The sequence below is a fragment of the Myodes glareolus genome, chromosome 27 (genome assembly GCF_982192425.1).
Source record: "Myodes glareolus chromosome 27, mMyoGla1.1, whole genome shotgun sequence".
Lineage (NCBI taxonomy): Eukaryota > Metazoa > Chordata > Mammalia > Rodentia > Cricetidae > Myodes > Myodes glareolus.
The window spans coordinates 23112636-23130973 of record NC_142052.1 but is presented as its reverse complement, the minus strand read 5'-3'; the positions used below and the strand labels follow the sequence as shown (position 1 = coordinate 23130973).

At 42.8% G+C, this 18338-nt stretch overlaps 1 protein-coding gene across 3 annotated transcripts in view; it reads left to right on the top strand.

Annotated features, from left to right (window-relative positions):
* Lpin2 (lipin 2) overlaps positions 1 to 18338 on the top strand; it is a 65197-nt gene that overhangs the window by 41554 nt on the left and 5305 nt on the right. For all 3 annotated transcript variants that reach the window (XM_085684017.2, XM_048435954.3, XM_048435946.3), the window contains exons 4-16: positions 1579 to 1880; positions 3402 to 3509; positions 4365 to 4488; positions 5350 to 5692; positions 7888 to 7987; positions 12170 to 12357; positions 13466 to 13559; positions 13950 to 14019; positions 14724 to 14813; positions 15561 to 15637; positions 16347 to 16491; positions 17074 to 17222; positions 17724 to 17810. In XM_085684017.2, the coding sequence (XP_085540143.2) occupies positions 1579 to 1880; positions 3402 to 3509; positions 4365 to 4488; positions 5350 to 5692; positions 7888 to 7987; positions 12170 to 12357; positions 13466 to 13559; positions 13950 to 14019; positions 14724 to 14813; positions 15561 to 15637; positions 16347 to 16491; positions 17074 to 17222; positions 17724 to 17810 (1877 nt within the window). The remainder of the gene's footprint in view (positions 1 to 1578; positions 1881 to 3401; positions 3510 to 4364; positions 4489 to 5349; positions 5693 to 7887; positions 7988 to 12169; positions 12358 to 13465; positions 13560 to 13949; positions 14020 to 14723; positions 14814 to 15560; positions 15638 to 16346; positions 16492 to 17073; positions 17223 to 17723; positions 17811 to 18338) is intronic.

The window sequence follows — 18338 nt, the reverse complement described above, 5'->3', positions numbered from 1 at the left end:
GCGGGTGCTGTTTATTTAGTTTTTGTTTATCTGACTTTTTGACCATTATCAACGTTCCTTTTCAGTCAGCAATTCTGAAACAACACCTCTTTTTAACAGTTTTCAAGGTGTAGATTTTCCTGGTCTATTGAATTGTCTTATTGGTAGATGTTTTAATTTTGTTTCTTTTTCTGTGATCTATTGTATGAACCATGAAGTTCACCCTACAGCTTACTCCATTAAGAGAAGTTGGAACAGGACCTGGAGGCAGAAACTGAGGCAGAGGCCACGGAGAATCGCTACTTACCAGCTTGTTCTTCATGGCTTATTTTCTTATACCAGCCAGGACCATCTGCCTGCCATGGGCCAGGCCCTCCCACTTGAATCATTTATCAAGAAAATGCCCCCACAAGCTTGACCAAAGGGCAATCTGATGGAGGCAATTCCTCAACTGAAATTCCCTCCTCTAGATACATAAGGTTTGTGCCAGGTTGAAAAAAAAATAACCAAGTAGACACTGAGGTGTTTTCTACCTCATGTTGAATACTTCTGTAATAAAACTAGAAGACACTACCAAAAACCAAAACGGCTTTGAAGAGAAGCGCAAGGCAACCTGATATGCGAGGCTCTAGAAATCAGGGCACATCTGCCTCACCTGGAGACTCGGGCATTCAGTGTGATGACAGTTCTATGTTAGTGATGAGCCTGGTAAACAAAACTCCCAGCTTCCGGATGCTTACCAAGTCCAGCTTAAAGTTTTAGTGGGTGCCAATTATGGAAACTCAGTGTTTTCTGACTATTGTGTAAAAATTTGACCATTCTAAATTATGAAGATAATTTGTGCTTGTCTACCTCTCCTTTCTCCTGATTGAAATAAATGATTGAGAAGTTCACTAGATTTAATTTATTCAGTATTAAGTTGAAAATATCCTGATATTTTGAATATCGGGCTGCCTTTTCTTCCTTTGAGTTCCTGAAAGGTACTTCGATTGTAGTGCTCTGATCTCCTTCATTGTTGGATGTTGTCTCTATCATGATCACTTCTTCACTCTCCGTTCATTGACCACTTGGCTCTAAATCCTGCCCTGCTGCCCTTGTCAGATGTGGTCTTGGCCTTGGCCTTGGCCTCTGCGTCACCAGGCTCTGACCATCGTGTCAGTCCTTGTAACACTCAGCACGCTGCTGCTACTTTGGTAGCTCTTTGTACAGAATTTAATCAGTTCAGATTCTTTTCTTGTTTTTGTTTTTCAGGATAGGGTTTCTTTGTGTAGTTCAGGCTGTCCTGGAACTCAACTACATAGACTAGGCTGGCCTTGAACCCAAGGAGATACTCTTGCCAATGCATTCTTCATACTGGGACTAAAGGCATGCTCCCCCACTGCCTAGCTAATTGGCTCAGAATTTAATTGCAGCCTTTTCATCTTCTGTGTGGCTCTGACAAAGACTCAGTTACATACTGAAATGAACTCACGTTTATTTAAGTCTACCTTTACGGACTATGTCCTCCTATCCCTGTAAAAAGTTGTATACTTGAGAAATTAATTATTGTTTTGATAACTGTCCAGTTTGTTGTAGATAACTTTTCTTTTATTCTTTAAGGAGAAACTACCTGCTTATCTTGCCACTTCACCAATTCCTACTGAAGACCAGTTTTTTAAAGATATTGACAACCCTTTGGTGAAATCAAGCAGAGATGAAAAACCATCTCAGAGCCCAGATACTTCTCACACCTTGGAAACAGAGACAGTTTTTGCTCCAAGTTCTGTGAAAAAGAAGAAACGAAGGAGAAAGAAGTGCAAGCAGGACAATAGAAAGGAGGAACAGGCGGCTTCTCCTGTCACAGAAGACGTATGTGATGTGGGTGTGAGCTCTGATGATGAGAAGGGAGCCCAGACAGCAAGGTAAAGTTCCCAGTCTGGACAGGGGCTTATGTAGGTGTCTGGCCCTGCCCTTGTGCACCCAGTCGAGCTCCAAGGCAGCTAGTAGCTGCTGTTACTCTTGAAGGTGTGTAGTGTGAGTCTGATGCCCTCACCCAACTATTTATTGTGGGATCAAGTGAAAGAAGCATCACATCCCACTTATTGTCAGATCTGTGAGTGTGCTGCTAATGTTCTTTGGACAGTCTGGAGGCGTGCCTCGTTCCATTGAGGACGTTTCAGAAAACAAACTGTCAGTTCTTACTGAATAATTTGCTGGGAGTGCACAGATTCAAATGGGAGCATTGTAGTCCAGTTGTGTAGCTTTCCAACCCTAGGATCTTTTCCCTGCCCTTCCTCTGCACCTTCACTGCCCCTTTGTCATCCTCTCCCTTTTTCTCCCTCTCCCCTCCCGTCCCCTCCCCCTCCCTTTCCTTTCCCTTCCCCTTTCTCTCTACTCCTGTCTTCTCTGCTCTCCTCTTCCCTTCCTTCATTGCTTGCCCCATCCCTCCCTTTCTTCCCTCCCCCTCCCCTTTCCTTCCCTTCCTATCCCATTCCCTTCCTTATCCCACTTTCTTTTTTGCTTCCCCCTCCTTCCACAGGGTCTCACTGTAGAGCACAGGTTGGCCTCAGACTCATAATCCTTCTGTTTCCAATTCCTGAGTATATACTGGGATTGGTATATACCAATACACCTGGCATTCCTTCTCAGGTTCTTACATTTGGTATCAGACCTTTTCCTCTGAAACAGTTTTGTTTTGAGTTTATAAGTTAAAGGAGTTTCAGTTTAAGTGGGAGTTTCTGATCACCACTTACATACCAGTTGTTAGACTTACTCAAAACCTGTAACACTTTTCAAATCAGAACTGCCTGAAATTTCAAGGTAGCAGTTTAAAGTAGAATGTTCATTTTTTTTCTCAGTTAAGATAGAATTTTCTTCCACCTGTTTGACTGAGCACTGGACCCGAGCACTGGAAGGGCATCCATTTGATAGTGGTTGAAGAACAAACAGCAGTTTTCTTTCTGTGCCCTTAGCCCACCAAATTAAGTGGTGTGATTCCAGTTTACATTCAACGCACTACTGGGGCTTGAGTGTTCTCTAAGAAGCTCTTAAGCATGCGGTAATGTGCCTTATGCTTTCCAGAGATTTCCACATGCTACCCCATATAAACCTCATATTGACGTGTGATAAATTCCCTAATGATGAAAAGTGAAGCCATAGCTTTTACTTTGGACAATTGTACTAACTGGAGCAACATCCCCACCATATCAGAAATTTTAATCACATTTATTTTATATCCTTCTATGATATGGCTACTGGCTATCTTCCTGTTATATGGTGGGTGGCTTTGGTACATACCTCCTTGTTCATGTTAGCCTTTTCCAAAAGATGCTGCTAATCATGTGGCCTTCTGTTGATTAAGAGGCTTGTTGGTACCCATTTTAAAGCTGACTTTAAATCATTCCTACATCTCTGGGTTTTGCTCTGTTTTTCCACTTTTGTAGAGGATCTTCAAATGCTTCCTTAAAGGAAGAAGACTATAAGGAGCCTCCACTCTTCCGTTCCGGGGATCACTATCCCTTATCTGATGGAGATTGGTCCCCATTAGAAACGTAAGTATCTCTGAAATTTCTGTTTTCCTAAGGGAAGAGGGGGGTGCATATTAGTAGCCTTTATGTTATTTGATAATAATAATACTTTCTGTTTATATAATAGTAGAGTAACCATTAGGTAAAATTTAACATGTATATGAACTGTTTTAACAACCCATTTTGTTCCTAAATTTAATCTTATTCTGATGGTGTTTGCTAGTTGTAAATCTGAATAATTAGCATAGAATTTGCTCTACTTACTGTTAAATTCTATTATTTGGTGTCAAATAAATAATGTGAAAGAATGTGTGGTCATACTGTTTATTTTCTGTGATCAAACCTTCAGATTTTAAATGATTTTTTAGGTTTATGTATTTTATGCATAAAATTGTTTTGTCTGCATATATGTCTATGCACCGTATGCATGCATGGTGCCTACAGAAACCAGAAGAGGAAGTTGGATGCCCTAGGAAGTTAGTTACAGGTGATTACAGTTAGCAGATAATTGCGAGCTGCCATGGGATTCCTGTGAACGGGACCCAGGTTCTCCAACTCTTTACCACTGAGGCGTTTCTGCAGCCATATTAACTGATTAATACCTTCCTGTATGTTTTCTGTCTTACAAAATTACCTGTATTTTCCTGTGAGAAGCAAACATTATAGAGGGTCTACAGAAGACCTGGAAAGTCCTTAATAAGCACTAACTGTCATTTTTATTTTACTAAAGAACGCAAGTGGAATGAGCAATTGATGTTTCCCTCACTGGAGTGTTTGTACCTATAGTTGACATATTCACACTTACATTTACTTTTCTCTACACACTGCGAATCTCACCAAGACTGAGCCTTGTTTTTCTTTCTTCTTGTGTGCTTGCAGCACTTATTCCCAGGCAATGTGTCCTAAGAGTGATTCAGAGTTGGAGGTGAAGCCCGCTGAGAGCCTGCTCAGATCTGAGTCTCACATGGAGTGGACTTGGGGCGGGTTCCCAGAGTCTACCAAGGTACTGGGACTTACTGGAAAGACTGGGATGTGTCTGAGTATGTAGCAAGGAGGCCACTTGTTCATCCCGGCCACCCGGCTAGCTTAGCCCCGAAGTAACCACACAGAAACTGTATTAATTAAAACACTTCTTGGCCCATTAGCTCTAGCTTCTTATTGGCTAACTCCTATATCTTTATTTAACCCATTTCTGACAATCTGTATATCACCACAAGGTTGTGGCCTACCAGAAAAGTTTCAGCACATCTACCTCCAGCCACGGATCCATGGCGTTCCTCTAACTCTGCTTTCTTCCTCCCAGAATTCAGTTCTGTCTTCTCCACTTACCTAACTTTTGCCCTATCAGGCCAAGGCAGTTTCTTTATTTATTAACCAATATAAGCAATACACAGAGGGGACTCCCACATCATGAGTAAGCACCAGTAAAGAGTCTTTGCTCTGTTAAATGAAGGAAGCAATTTCGTATTGAGCTCAGAGTATAATGATGACATTGCCCTCTTGTGGTTGAAAGATAAATAAAAATTAACATTTCTTTATAAAATTTCCACTGTACACGTACTTATAACTTAATACAATAATATCTTTTGTGTTTCTACATAACAAATAATGTTTATTTAAAAAAATTAAAGATACCTAAAAGAAACTTAGAGTTTCCACACTGAAAATGTAAGTCCCGAAAGTTAGGGTGGGATATAACGCAGTTGGTAGAGACTGGCCTTCTGTGCTCTAGACAGTGGGTTCTACCCCCTGCCCCTGGCATGGGCGTGGGCGGGGGGAGCAGTAGGGTCATGAATGAAGTTTTCATGTGTGATATAAGCTGTTTCCCTCAAGATGAGCATTTTTAAACAATTCATATTTGCAGGTCAGCAAAAGAGAAAGATATGACTGTCACCCAAGGACAGCTACAATTACACCATCGGAAAACACTCATTTTAGGGTCATTCCCAGTGAAGACAGCCTCATAAGAGAAGTTGAGAAGGATGCTACTGTTGAAGATACTATCTGTACCATAGTGAAGCCCACACCCAGAGCCCTGTGTAAGCAGCTGAGTGATGCAGCTTCTGCTCAACTTCCTGAACTGCCTCTTGAGGCTCCTCAGACTTCATCTATGTTAGATGCAGACCATGTTCCCAGTCCGTCCTCAATAGAAGCTCCCACAGAATCCAAACCAGCTGCTAAAGTAGACTCACCAACAAAGAAGAAAGGTAAGTGTGTGTTTGACATCACACACCATCAGTGGATGGTGTATTATTTCAGTGTTTCACATACTGTGAGATAGCTGGTTTTGCTCTTGTGATCTCCAGTCAGAACATGTCCCAGACTTTGTTGTGATGACTCACCTATGTGGCTTCTCTTACTTCTCTTACTCTCTAAATTCCAAACAAGATGGTAAGCGTCCTTCTATTAATTTCTGAGTCAATGCTCAGTAGACCTTTACCAAATATTTACTAAGAATTGCGTTCTAATCAGTTGATGAGTGCATTGATAGTACCACTGTCAGTGTGAAGAAATCATTTCTGTATTCCCAAAGTACACTAAGTATCTGTGCTATGCTTTTGTTTTGTTTTGTTTTTCGAGACAGGGTTTCTCTGTAACTTTGGAGCCTGTCCTGGAACTCTCTCTGTAGACCAGACTGGCCTCGAACTCACAGAGATCCACCTGCCTCTGCCTCCCAAGTGTTGGAATTAAAGGTGTGTGCCACCACTGTCCGGCCTGTGCTATGCTTTTAAATTAAGGTTCTACCAAGATTCATGTGCTGTCTTTGATTATTAACTAAATGTGCTAGTGAATAAAATCTTAAATGGCCTTTTGCTTAAATAAAAGTAAAAGTAGAATGGAGAAACATCTGCTTAGCTAAAGGAAAATTTTGTAGGTTTCGTATGGTTTTAAAAATAAATATCTACTGGAGGTTGGAGAGATGGTTCAATGGTTAAGAATACCGACTGTACTTTGAGTGACCTAGGTTTGATTCCCAGCATCTACATGGCAGCTAACAATCAGCTGTGATTCCAGTTTCAGGGGACCCAGTGCTCTCTTCTGGTCTCTGGGCACCAAGCACATGGCCATATATCAGGCAAAACACCATACACCTAAAATAGAAATATTTTTAAGTGTCCAGTGCTTTCTGTCACTAATTTCCCTCCTAAATTGGTGTGAAGGATGAGTCCAGCCCTTGTCACAACTCCTTACTTTGTATCAGTTGTCTCAGTAAGAGTCAGAAACTACACGCTTTGAATGCTGACTTGGAGCCTTTAACTAAGGAAGTAAACCTTACCTAAAACCACCTGTCTTATTAGCTGAGTGCCTGCTTCACTTTGAAGACAAAAAGGAGAGGAGCAGGAAACATTCCATTATGACAAACTGATACAGACTCAGATCATTCCTAAATGAGTTGTCAGAAACAAGCTCTGTGACCAAATCTGATGACTAGCTGACAGTGGCTCTCTCAGAAATCTACGCAAGTATTCTGTTGTAAGAACTGTTAAGGGGCATGAGCAGTTCTTCTATAGTAGATGCTTTGTTTTGGTCTGAGACACTGTAGGAATTCACAGGGATAGGGGAAAGATTCCTACCATTTCCTCGCTTTATTTTCTTCACCGCCTCCCAACTTGATTATGAAAGTTTTATACATACCATGTGGTACATCACTTAGTGACAGCGCTGTTGTCTGAGAAGTATGTCATCAAGCAATTTAGTATTGTTTTTTACACAGTGTAAATCAGTCGACTTGTCCTCTTGGTGCAGTCAGGAGATGCAGGAAACATGCCATGATGCTGTTGCTGGTATATGATGACATACTGTTTTAGATTTCAGTAGGTATATGGGAGTATGCCCTAAACTAATAGTAAACATATAAATAGTCACTTTTATCATTATCAAGCATTATATCGGGTACATAATTAGATTGCTATACTAACCGGACTAGCAATGCCATAGGTTCATTTACTCCACCATCATTACAAACATAGTCTGTTACCCTAAGACACTACTGGGTGGTGGAAATTTTCAGTTGCTTTATGATAACTTGGTCCCACCATTGTATGTGCATCCACTGAAGTGCCCTCATGTGGTGCAGTGCACAGCGGTGTCTCCTTGCCATCTCCTGACTCACAAACAGCAAGTTCTAGACATTGTGCCATTTCTCCCTTAAAGACTCCAGGACATGCCACCTAAGTATAGTCTCTGTAGAACTAAAGTACTATTGACAGACACACAGAGAAAGAAAGAAACGGGGCACAAAGCGAGGACAAGGGCAAGGCAGTAACCCTTCTAGGGATTGATCTTTAGACCTTGCTTTAGGCAGATAGTGGCCTATTCTGTTTAGAAAACTTCATGCTATTGCAGAGTTGTAAATAGAGAACAAATTCTTACCTCTGCTGTGTTTTTCTTTTAAAAACAGGTGTCCACAAAAGAAGTCAGCACCAGGGACCTGACGACATTTACCTTGATGACTTGAAAGCTCTCGAGCCTGAAGTGGCAGCTCTCTATTTCCCTAAAAGGTAGTGTGTGCTTGTGCAGTGAGGTGTGAACAGCTGGAGAAAGTCCAGTTCCTCATCTGAGGAGCAGCGCGACAGTCTCTCATGTAAACCTGCTATGCTTCAGGTTGGGGAACTCAGATAGTGCGTGTTGTTTATAAACCATTTAGTACAATAAGGAGAGAGACCTACGTAAGAGATGTATGTGTGTGTGCGTGTGTGCGTGTAGTGCTGGTGCTGCAGTGCACACTTGTGGAGGGCAGAGGACAGCCGGGTCGGTCCTCTCTTTGCACTAGCCAGGCTCCAGGGATCGAACTCAGGTTGTCAAGCTCTCAGAAGCACTGCTACCTGCTTAGCCATCCTGCAGTCCTAGGTCAGTGCTCTTTATAGTTGCTAATAACAAACTGAATACACTTGAGGAATTCTTTGGCATTTGTTTTATTTGTGTGTTTTAAACAGCACATTTTAATTTACAAAGAATTTCTTCACTCCTTTGAAGAATGTGAATCCACGTCTGAACCTGAGTCTTATAAGGCCACATTCTAAGGAACCCTCTGTCCCCATAGTGCCCATAGTCCCTACCATGTCACAAAATAATTCTTCCTAAGATAACTCAGCCATGAACCTCAAACACAATGTATGTTAACCGTGTTCCTAAGTTCATTTTAATCTAAAAGGAATTACTACTTAATATGCTGATTATAAAGCTTAATTTTCTACTCAGAAAGTATGGTTTGAATTTACTGTGCACTATATACATGCATTCTTTTATATGATTTATTGGGAAAACATACTTCATTTTTTACTTGGAATGGAAAATGAGGTTGACATAAATATATTTAAGATTTGTTTGTTTGTTTGTTTTTGTTTTTATCTTTTGTTTGTTTATTTTTTGAGACAAGGTTTCTCTGTTTAACAGCCCTGGCTGTCCTGGAACTGGCTCTGTAGACCAGGCTGACCTTGAACTCAGAGATCTGTCTGCCTCTGCCTCCTCTCCCTCCATTAACCCTAGGATTAAAGGTATGCACCAGTGTAACAGGAGCGAGCAGGCTGCTTTTCATTCCGGCCTTTCAGCTAGCTTACACCCGAAATAATCACAGAAACTGTATTCATTTAAACACTGTCTGGCCCATTATCTCTAGCCTCTTATTGGCTAACTCTCACATCTTTATTTAACCCATTTCTCTGTTTTTTTATGATATTTATTGGGCTCTACATTTTTCTCTGCTCCCCTCCCTGCCTCTCCCCCACCTCCTTCAACGCCCCCCCCAAGGTCCCCATGCTCCCAATTTACTCAGGAGATCTTGTCTTTTTATACTTTCTACTTCCCACGTTGATCGACGTAAGTCTCTCTTAGTGTCTGTGTTGTTGTCTAAGTTCTCTGGGATTATGGTTTGTAGGCTAGCTATCTTTGCTTTATGTATAAAAATCACCTATGAGACATATGATAATTGTCTTTCTGTGTCTGGGTTACTGCACTCAAAATAATGCTTTCTAGTTACATCCATTTTCCTGCAAAATTCAAGTCGTTACTTTTTTCTGCTGTGTAGTACTCTATTGTGTAAATGTACCACATTTTTTTTTTATCCATTCTTCAATTGAGGGGCATTTAGGTTGTTTCCAAGATCTGGCTATGACAAACAAAGCTGCTGTGAACATAGTTGAGCACATGTCCTTGTATTTTTGAGAGGTTCTTAAAGTTTGTTCGTAACTCTATATAGTAGACTATCTTAAAATATCCACATACTTTATTTGAAGTAATGGGTTTTTATAGATGAAAAAATTGAAATTGGTCCAGTTTTTTTAAGGATAGAAAAAAATTAAAATGTGATCTGTTAGAATTATGACTTTCTCTCATTTTCCAGTCCTTTACTTTAGTTTTATATTGAATTTTTAAAAAAAAAATATCTCTATTAAAAAATAGGGAGCAAGGCCAAGCATGCTGGCACATACTTTAATTTAACCCAGCACTCAGGAGGCAGAAGCAAGTAGACTTCTGTGAGTTAGAGGACAGTTTGGTCTACATAAGGAGATTCAGGGCAGCCAGCTGGAGTTACATAATAGAAAAAAACACATCTCAAAGAACAGAAAAGAAAAAAAGTAAGGGAAAGAAAATGAACTTGGTTACAGTTTTCCTGGTAAAGGCTACTGTCTGTTGATTAGCCACACGTAGTGTAAGGACTGAAAACTGGGGTATGTCATAGGCTATTTTATTGCATATGAGTGTGCTCTGTTGTGATTGTCACTATATTACTGAATAGTCATACTTTATCCAGCTGATGTTCACACGTGTCCCGTCCTTCCTGTGAGTTGGCAGCATGCTGAGTCAGGAGGCAGCCCTCGTGTTGACATGCCCTTCTGGCTGGGTGACACCAGCTGCAGTAACTGATAAAGCTCCTTGTCTTACTGTTGGGTTAGCGTTCCGTCTCTAGTGTTGGTGGGAGGCTCTACAGAGGAACAGACGGGGACAGGAGTGTGAGACCTCTGTCTCCCACATCCACAGCTCAGTCAGGTGGCCGACAGAGACCTCTCATGTGCTGGAGTTAGAGTTTTCTCCAGGTGTGACTGTGCCTCCCTGCCTCTCACCGCATGAGTTGCTGCATTGCCATATCTCAGTGAGCTTGGCTCTTGTGAGGAGATCATCTCTCTGTCAGTTTCCTCTTAGTTTGAAGGTGCACATTGCTATTAAGAGAAAATTCCCCCAAACATAAATGGCTTCCTATGAGAACATGTCTCCTGCCACCTGCTCCTCAGCCCTTAGATGTTTCCGGAAGTACATGTTCATGTCACCAGGTGTGTCATGTTTTGTTTTGCTTCAGTAAAACCTGAAAGACCCTGGGTTCTTGGGTTGGTGATGACACTTAGCAGCCGAGTGCCTGCCTTGTCACACATGAGGACCCTGGGTTCAATCCCCAGTACTAAAAAAAGGAGGGAGAGCTAGCTTCTAATCTGAGCATCTCAAATATTAGAAGTAGTTTCCATTTCTGACTGAGAAATGTGATGTGCCATCTCCTTACTTCACATTTAAGCTCCCTTCCAAAAGTCCAGTGTGCGCTCCTTCTGGCACCAGGCTTTCTGTGCCTTGTCTCAGAAATAAGAGTAGTGAGGTCCAGGCCTCACTGCTGTACAGACAGTCTGCATTGTTCTAGAGGGTCCAGCCTTTTGAGTACTTTTCCCTTGAGTATTTCTGTTTTTAAATTAGGCTAGTTTTGGATAGTATTAAGATGAATTTAGGAAAAGCCTTGGGTTTTGTTTTCAGAATATAGCTTTGGACTTAGTAATTTTCTACAAACTGTGTATGTTACCATTCCCTTTTTCTTGGAATGCAGTGATCAAAGGGCTTCCAAATGTCAGATTTTTCTTAACTGCCCTGTTATTTCACTGTGGCAATTTAAGTAAGTGCTTTTAACTCTTTTACTCCTTTAGTTACAGTCAGGAAGGCCCCAGTTGATGAAAGGCTGGCACCATGTGAAGTGTTTACTACATTTGTAGTTAATTTCTTAGTTCTCAGATTCTTGCTGCTGTCATTTATAATGTGATTTTGTTGTTGTTTGTGTGTGTGTGTGTGTGTGTGTGTGTGTGTGTGTGTGTGTGTTTTGAGGCAGGGTTTCTCTGTAGCTTTGGAGCCTGTCCTGGAACTAGCTCTTGTAGACCAGGCTGGCCTCGCACTCACAGAGATCTCCTGCTTCTGCCTCCTGAGTGCTGGGATTAAAGGCGTGCACACTGCTACCCGGCTAGTTTTAAACTCTACTTTAAAAAGCTGTGGAGCGGGGTCACTGGGAAAATAGCTTGGTGGATAAGAGCACTTAACTATGAGAAGCCTAAAAACCCAAGTTTAGATCCCCAGTCCACATAAACAGGGCATAGCACTTTATGTACCTCTAACTCCAGCCTTGAGAGCTGGGGACAGGTAGATCCCAGAAGCTCTGTCGTTGACCAGCCTGGCCCAAATGGCAAGCTGGAGTTCAGGGAGCCACCCTGTTTACAACAGGTAAGTCTCAGAGTGATAGAGAACACCTGACTCACCCCATACTCTGGCCTTTTCATGTGTGTTTGTTACCCCGTACTTACATGCACACATCATGCACTCATACATCCCAGAAGTTACTTTTGATTTCCCATCTATTCCTCGTAGGATTCTAGAGGACCATGTATTAAGCCAAAAATGGAATAAATCCTTAGTTCTCCTTCCTTCCCTCTGCACAGTGACACCGATCCTGGTTCCCGGCAATGGCCTGAATCCGACACGTTCTCTGGCTCTCAGTCCCCACAGTCTGTGGGAAGTGCAGCTGCAGACAGTGGCACCGAGTGCCTCTCAGACTCTGCCATGGACTTGCCTGATGTCACTCTCTCCCTCTGTGGAGGCCTCAGTGAGAATGGAGAGATTTCTAAAGGTATGCCGGACAGCCATCCCTGTCTTCACCTCAGAAGGGCAAGCCTGGCCATCACTTGGTTTAACACCTGCCTTTGTGCCCAGACCTCTGTTCAATAAATTACTGGCATGAGGGGAAGATATTAATGAAATCTACTTTTAGTTCCCATAAATTCTTGACTGGCTTTGTGTGAGTATGGGTACCTTTCCCTAAGGCCTTGTCTTAGAGTCTCACAGTACCTTTGTGTGGAGCGGGTAGTTCCGTGAGGACCTTTGTTGTGAGACTCTAATCTCACACTCGGAAACTGGTAACTTAGGACTGCTCTGGCCGCAGAGCAGCAGGGTAGGATCACGTGCCATTGATGTTGCATGTGTGACGAGCCCCAGGACTCGATGAGGGAAGACTGAAGCAGTGGGACAGTGTCTGTCCGCTGAGTCAACAGTCTGTTTTCCTAGCAAAATGCGGGATTGCCTTCTGTCTCGGGCCTGAGAGCTGTCCGTCCATGTTCTTGCAGCCTTTACTTCCCACCTCCTGTGTTAAGAGTTAACTGCAGAGCCTTATGCATGCAAGGAAGCAGTGCACCACTGTCTCCACCTGATCCCCTGCTATTGCAGTGTAAACAGCACTGAACCGAGTTGCCTGGGTTGACCTTTGTAGTCCAGGCAGATGTGATTCCTCGCTTGTCCAACTTTGTATTCACTTTAAGTTACAACTTTTCTGAGTTTGGCCCCTAACCTGTAATGGCTTTTCCTGGAAGGCAGGTACTCCATTCCGTGACTGGCACATTGACATTAGCACTGCCCTTTGTCCCCTCTCCCCAGATAGCTAGGGTAGGAAAGGAGACTTGGTGGGCAGAGCCCTAGAACTGCTTCAGATGGCAGCAGGGGTTCACAGAGTGTTAGAAAGGGGGTGGGGGTTTTATTATATTTTGGTTTGGGATTTAGTTTGAGTTCTAAAACTATGAAAGTGTCTTTTGATAAACCTAAAAATGTCTTTTGATAAATATGGAAAACATAGCTTCCTCTAAAAGCCTTTTTTTTTAAGCCCACAAGTCCTTCAGTGCTGAGTACTGTGACCGTCTACAGAGATCTGTGCACTCTCACAAGCTGATGGCTGCTTTACTTTGCAGAAAAGTTCATGGAGCATATCATCACTTACCATGAGTTTGCAGAAAACCCTGGCCTTATCGACAACCCGAACCTTGTAATACGGATATATAACCGGTAAACACCGTTGTCTTGATCGTTGCTAAGTACTCCACAGTTTCTAACTGTCATTGTTTTCCTTGTTGTAAGATTTGTCATCACACAAACGAGAGCACAATGATTTACAAGTGAGACTGAACCTTCACCTTTTGACCTGAGCTGGTGCAATGCCGGCTCTTTGTTTTATGAGTCTTACTGCTTCTCAGTTCACCAAAGTTTGGCTTAAAGCAGATCTTCAAGATTTAGTTGTTCATCTCTTTACTGGAAAGAATAAGCAATTTGATAAGGTTATTTTTTTCCTTTTCCTCTAGTCCCCCAACCATCTCTAGGCTCCAGCCCTGCCCCCAAACCCTGCTTTTGCTTCTGACTCTCTGTGTGATGGGTTTGCACAATTTTTATTTCTCATAGTTACTACAACTGGGCTTTGGCTGCTCCCATGATCCTTAGCTTGCAAGTATTCCAGAAGAGTTTACCTAAGGTGAGTGATCTGCATTTGAAGTCTCCTTCAAAGTATCTAACATACAGCAGTCCAAAAGTTTATATTCTCTATTACTGGATTCTAGTCAAGGTTCTGAGTTTAGTATCCAAGCTGCTGTGTTCACTAAATCCCAGGCAATCACCTGGCCTGCCAGTTTTCCTCATTTTTCTTAAGTATTTATTTATACCAATTTCTGAGCTCTAGACTGAGTGCTCAGTGATAGAGCAGTTTCGTGAATGTGTGAAGGTCTGAGTGCGGTCCCCAGGCTTACTAAATCATCAGTTAAAATGGGAATCAAGGCACGAAAGATTTTCTTCTCAGTATGGGAAGAAACAGCAAGAAGTGGGCTCCTGAAAGGTGATATTCATGTGGCTGAATTAGATTGAGGTTGGGACGCCTGTTACAGAGAACTTTCTGCTCACACACAAGATATCGTCAGACTTTGTATCATAAAAGCCGCAGATTCCAAGAATAAGAGGTGGAGGCTGTGTGCTTGCAGAACCCTGAGGTCCACTGGGCCTCACAAAACTGCCCTGGAGCCTTGCCATTTCCTCCTGAGCTGTGGAGAGCACTTGGTGGGTTTGAGAGGTGTGTAGAGCGTCTCTCGTTCTGTAACAAGGCCGTGTCCTATGGGAGAATGGTAGTGAGGAGTCAGTGATTACAGCCGCTGGATCTCCTGTGCTGACCCACACCTCTGTCTGCAGGCCACGGTCGAGTCCTGGGTTAAAGACAAGATGCCAAAGAAATCTGGTCGGTGGTGGTTTTGGCGCAAGAGAGAAAGCATGACCAAACAGGTAATGACTCTGATTTGTGTAAACACAACTCTTTCTCTACCACTCGTAAAAAGCAGGGTACAGTCGCTGTATGGCAGTGATAGAGGCTTTGCTGCGTGCAGGTGCTACGCTGGTGCTTTCTGCAGATGTTTGAGCCGCTGGATTTTTTGGAAGCTTGCACTTTGTAGGCAGAGCTGGGTGAAGCCCTGTGAATAGTGAGGGTGGAGCTGGGGCTGAACTGGGATTTGACTCCAGATCACTGCTCTTTCTGCTTCCCTGTTACCTCTCAGGTGTGAACAAGAGGTTAGATCCTGCACAAATCCACATGCAAGCATGCAGGATGTCCCTTTTAACAAGGCAGCAGGAGAGCAGAGACTCCCACTAGATGAGACTTCTAAATAAGGGAATTCTGGGAGTTTCACTGTTGTTTTTCAGATAACAGAGGGTGGTCTTGCCTTTACCAAGTTCATGTCCATATCAGTGTGGTCAGGCTGCCCTTCTCCCTTCTGCAGGTGACAGACAGGAGAAGGCACCAGTATTTACTTCCGTGGTGCAGTCCAGATGTCTCAACCAGATACCTGACCATTGGGCCAGTTATATTTTGTGAATAGCTTTTTACAAGCAGTGCGTGATTTCTGTCCTTCAACTTCAAGTGGAAAAAGTTCCTCAAGTTTGCAGTCATGGGTGGAGGTTTTTGTTTCCTAGCAAGGACTACAGCCAAAGTTTGGAGAAAACATTGTACACTGACATTATCATCTTTCTGTCCAGCTACCAGAGACCAAGGAGGGAAAATCTGAGGTCCCGCCAACAAATGACCCACCTTCCAGTGCTGAGGGGTCGGCCAGGTGGGTGCCCTGTCCTTTCTCCTAGCTCACAGCACTTGGGCAATCCTGCTTGGGTGTAAGATCAAAGTTGATCTTGGCAACTCTGCTTAATTTTAGCCATAAATACCTTTTTCCTAGAGAAAGACATGACATTAAGTGGCTTGTCAGTGCCCTTGGTAGATAAAGAATGCCTTTCCCCGTTTACAGGACCTAATACACAACATTGCTTCTAACTACTGCGCCCATCCCAGAGCCAGGCTACTAGGAAAGGCAGAACTTCAGGAAGGGATCCTGGACATAACCGGGACTGCCCTGCTAGTAGCCCTGCTCCCTGCTTTTCAGGTGGCAGAAGGGATGTTAAAAAGCTTCTGAAGGGCGGATTTGGGCATTTGAGTTTTCTCGGTTGTGTTGTGTGTGCTCACATTCCCAACCCTGTTCTCTGATCCCACTCCCACAGTGGTTATCCTAGTCTGGAGTTTATCTTCCCACTCTCCTTACTTTCTCTTGGAAAAGAAGTATAAAGTCAATTTCCTAAATTTAGAAATATTTCCTGCTATGCTCATTTTGCCAATGATGTTTTAATATAACCAAACCTTGAACAGATCCTTCTGCCTCAGTCTTCTGGAGACTTGGATTATGGATATGTAACACCTGTTTATTTTCTTGTCCTAATTTATAAGCGCTCTCATCTGTCAGTTCCCTGGCTCATTGTGACTAGTTTGTTGATTAGGCCTGCAGAGAATGATACTTCTAGTGATGAGGGGTCGCAGGAGTTGGAAGAAACAATCAAAGTCGATACCATCTCCATGGAGACACTGAGTCACTGTAGCACAGCTTCATATAAGAAGTCTCTCCGACTCTCCTCGGACCAGATAGTAAGTATTACGCAGTAGAGTTGTACTTATATAAATGCTCCTCTAGGAGAACAGCGCCCCCAAATCCTGGTGAGCAGTTAGGATCACTCAGGGAGCTTGTGACCTGGGTTCCTCCCCACGTAGAACACCTGCCCCAGTTTCTGGAAATGAACCAAAGAATGGGTATTTTTAGCAGGTTTCTTTGGTGAATCTTACTGCTCATTCAGCACAGGACCACATGCTGCTGCTTGGCATTCATAGCAGCAGAGCAACGACATTTTAAATGCAATTTTTTCCATCTCACTTTGACACAGTTGTACTATGAAATGGTTTTACTGGGTTGAGTATGAGGCCGTGACTAGGGCAGTGAATAGTGATTTTAGGTGTGATGGACGATAGGGAGGTTTTGTTTTGTATCAGGAAATCCTTGGACCTGGAAAACAGTACTCGAGCAGTGTGTCTCCTCAACCATCATAGCCATGCCTGAGTCGGGGCTAGCGAACCCAGAGAAACCATATGCTCTGAGTTTCATTGTCAAGAGTTAAACTCTGTTCCAAAGTCTGTATTTTCAGCTTTCTTTAATGTTATGCTTTTTTATAAAAGGCAAAATTGAAGCTCCTTGACGGCCCCAATGACGTTGTATTCAGTATCACAACCCAGTATCAGGGTACCTGTCGCTGTGCGGGTACCATTTACCTGTGGAACTGGAATGACAAAATCATCATTTCTGACATTGATGGAACAATAACCAAGTAAGCTCGAGCACATTGTGGGTGGCAGGAAGGATATGGGTTGGGGAAGCAGTCAGAACCCAGCAATAATGAGAGTGTCTTTTAAACCATATGCCCTGAGATATCCTGAAAACACCCCAAATGGAGTCATTTTCTATGGGTGAGGAGGAGATGTGTGGAACCATACAAATGAATTCTCAAATGTAACTTGGAAAGATTTGGCCATTTGGTTCCCAAATTCTAATATTCAGTGAAGATAAACTTTTAAGATTTTAGGGAATGAGAGAAAAAAGATGTGCTAGTAGATTGTCTCTGAAAATAAATACTGTGTGTTCTGTAACTCCCCCTGTAGGAGCACCTCAGGGTGTGTTATTGCAGGGCTGCCTTGCCCTTTACATGAAGGCAGGGGGAAACCACCTTGAGATAGTGTCCCCAGTTTTGTGCCCCCACCTAGTGCTTACTGGCAGCCAGTATGAAAATGCTCAGCTCTATATATTGTTTCTGTTTCTACCCTCTTACCAGATCTGATGCTTTGGGACAGATTCTCCCACAGCTGGGTAAAGACTGGACTCATCAGGGTATAGCGAAGCTCTACCATTCTATCAATGAGTGAGTACCCATCCCTGTGTCTTTGACCAAGAACTAGAGAAAAATAATATAGATCTGTATACATTGTGTGTTTATGGCTAGGTATTTTTTGGTTTTGTTTTCAAAAGTGTTAAGTGCTTGGTATCTTATTATTGCATTTTACCTGCCATAACTCAGCTAAGTTCTGGGAATCACTAACTTCCTAGGTCATCAGAACTGTAACTGTTTGTAGCTAGGATTTATCAGGAGAGCTGACTTTTAAAATCTGGTTTATTTACTGGTTAGCATAAGCATGCATGGAAAACAGTTCCTCAAGGGAAGCCATGCCTTCCTTTTTGGGATCCTAGCACGTCCACGTGCCACTGCTCTGGAGATACAGTTCCACCTTCAGCTTGAGTTGAGAATACCATTCTATGAAAGTCAGAATATGTCAGTTACTCAGGTGTAATTATGCCCCTGTCCTATAGAATGGTTTGTGACCTACAAACTAAATAAGGCCCCTTAGATCCTTTACAGCAAATACCTTACATATAGTCCAGTTTTGTCCAT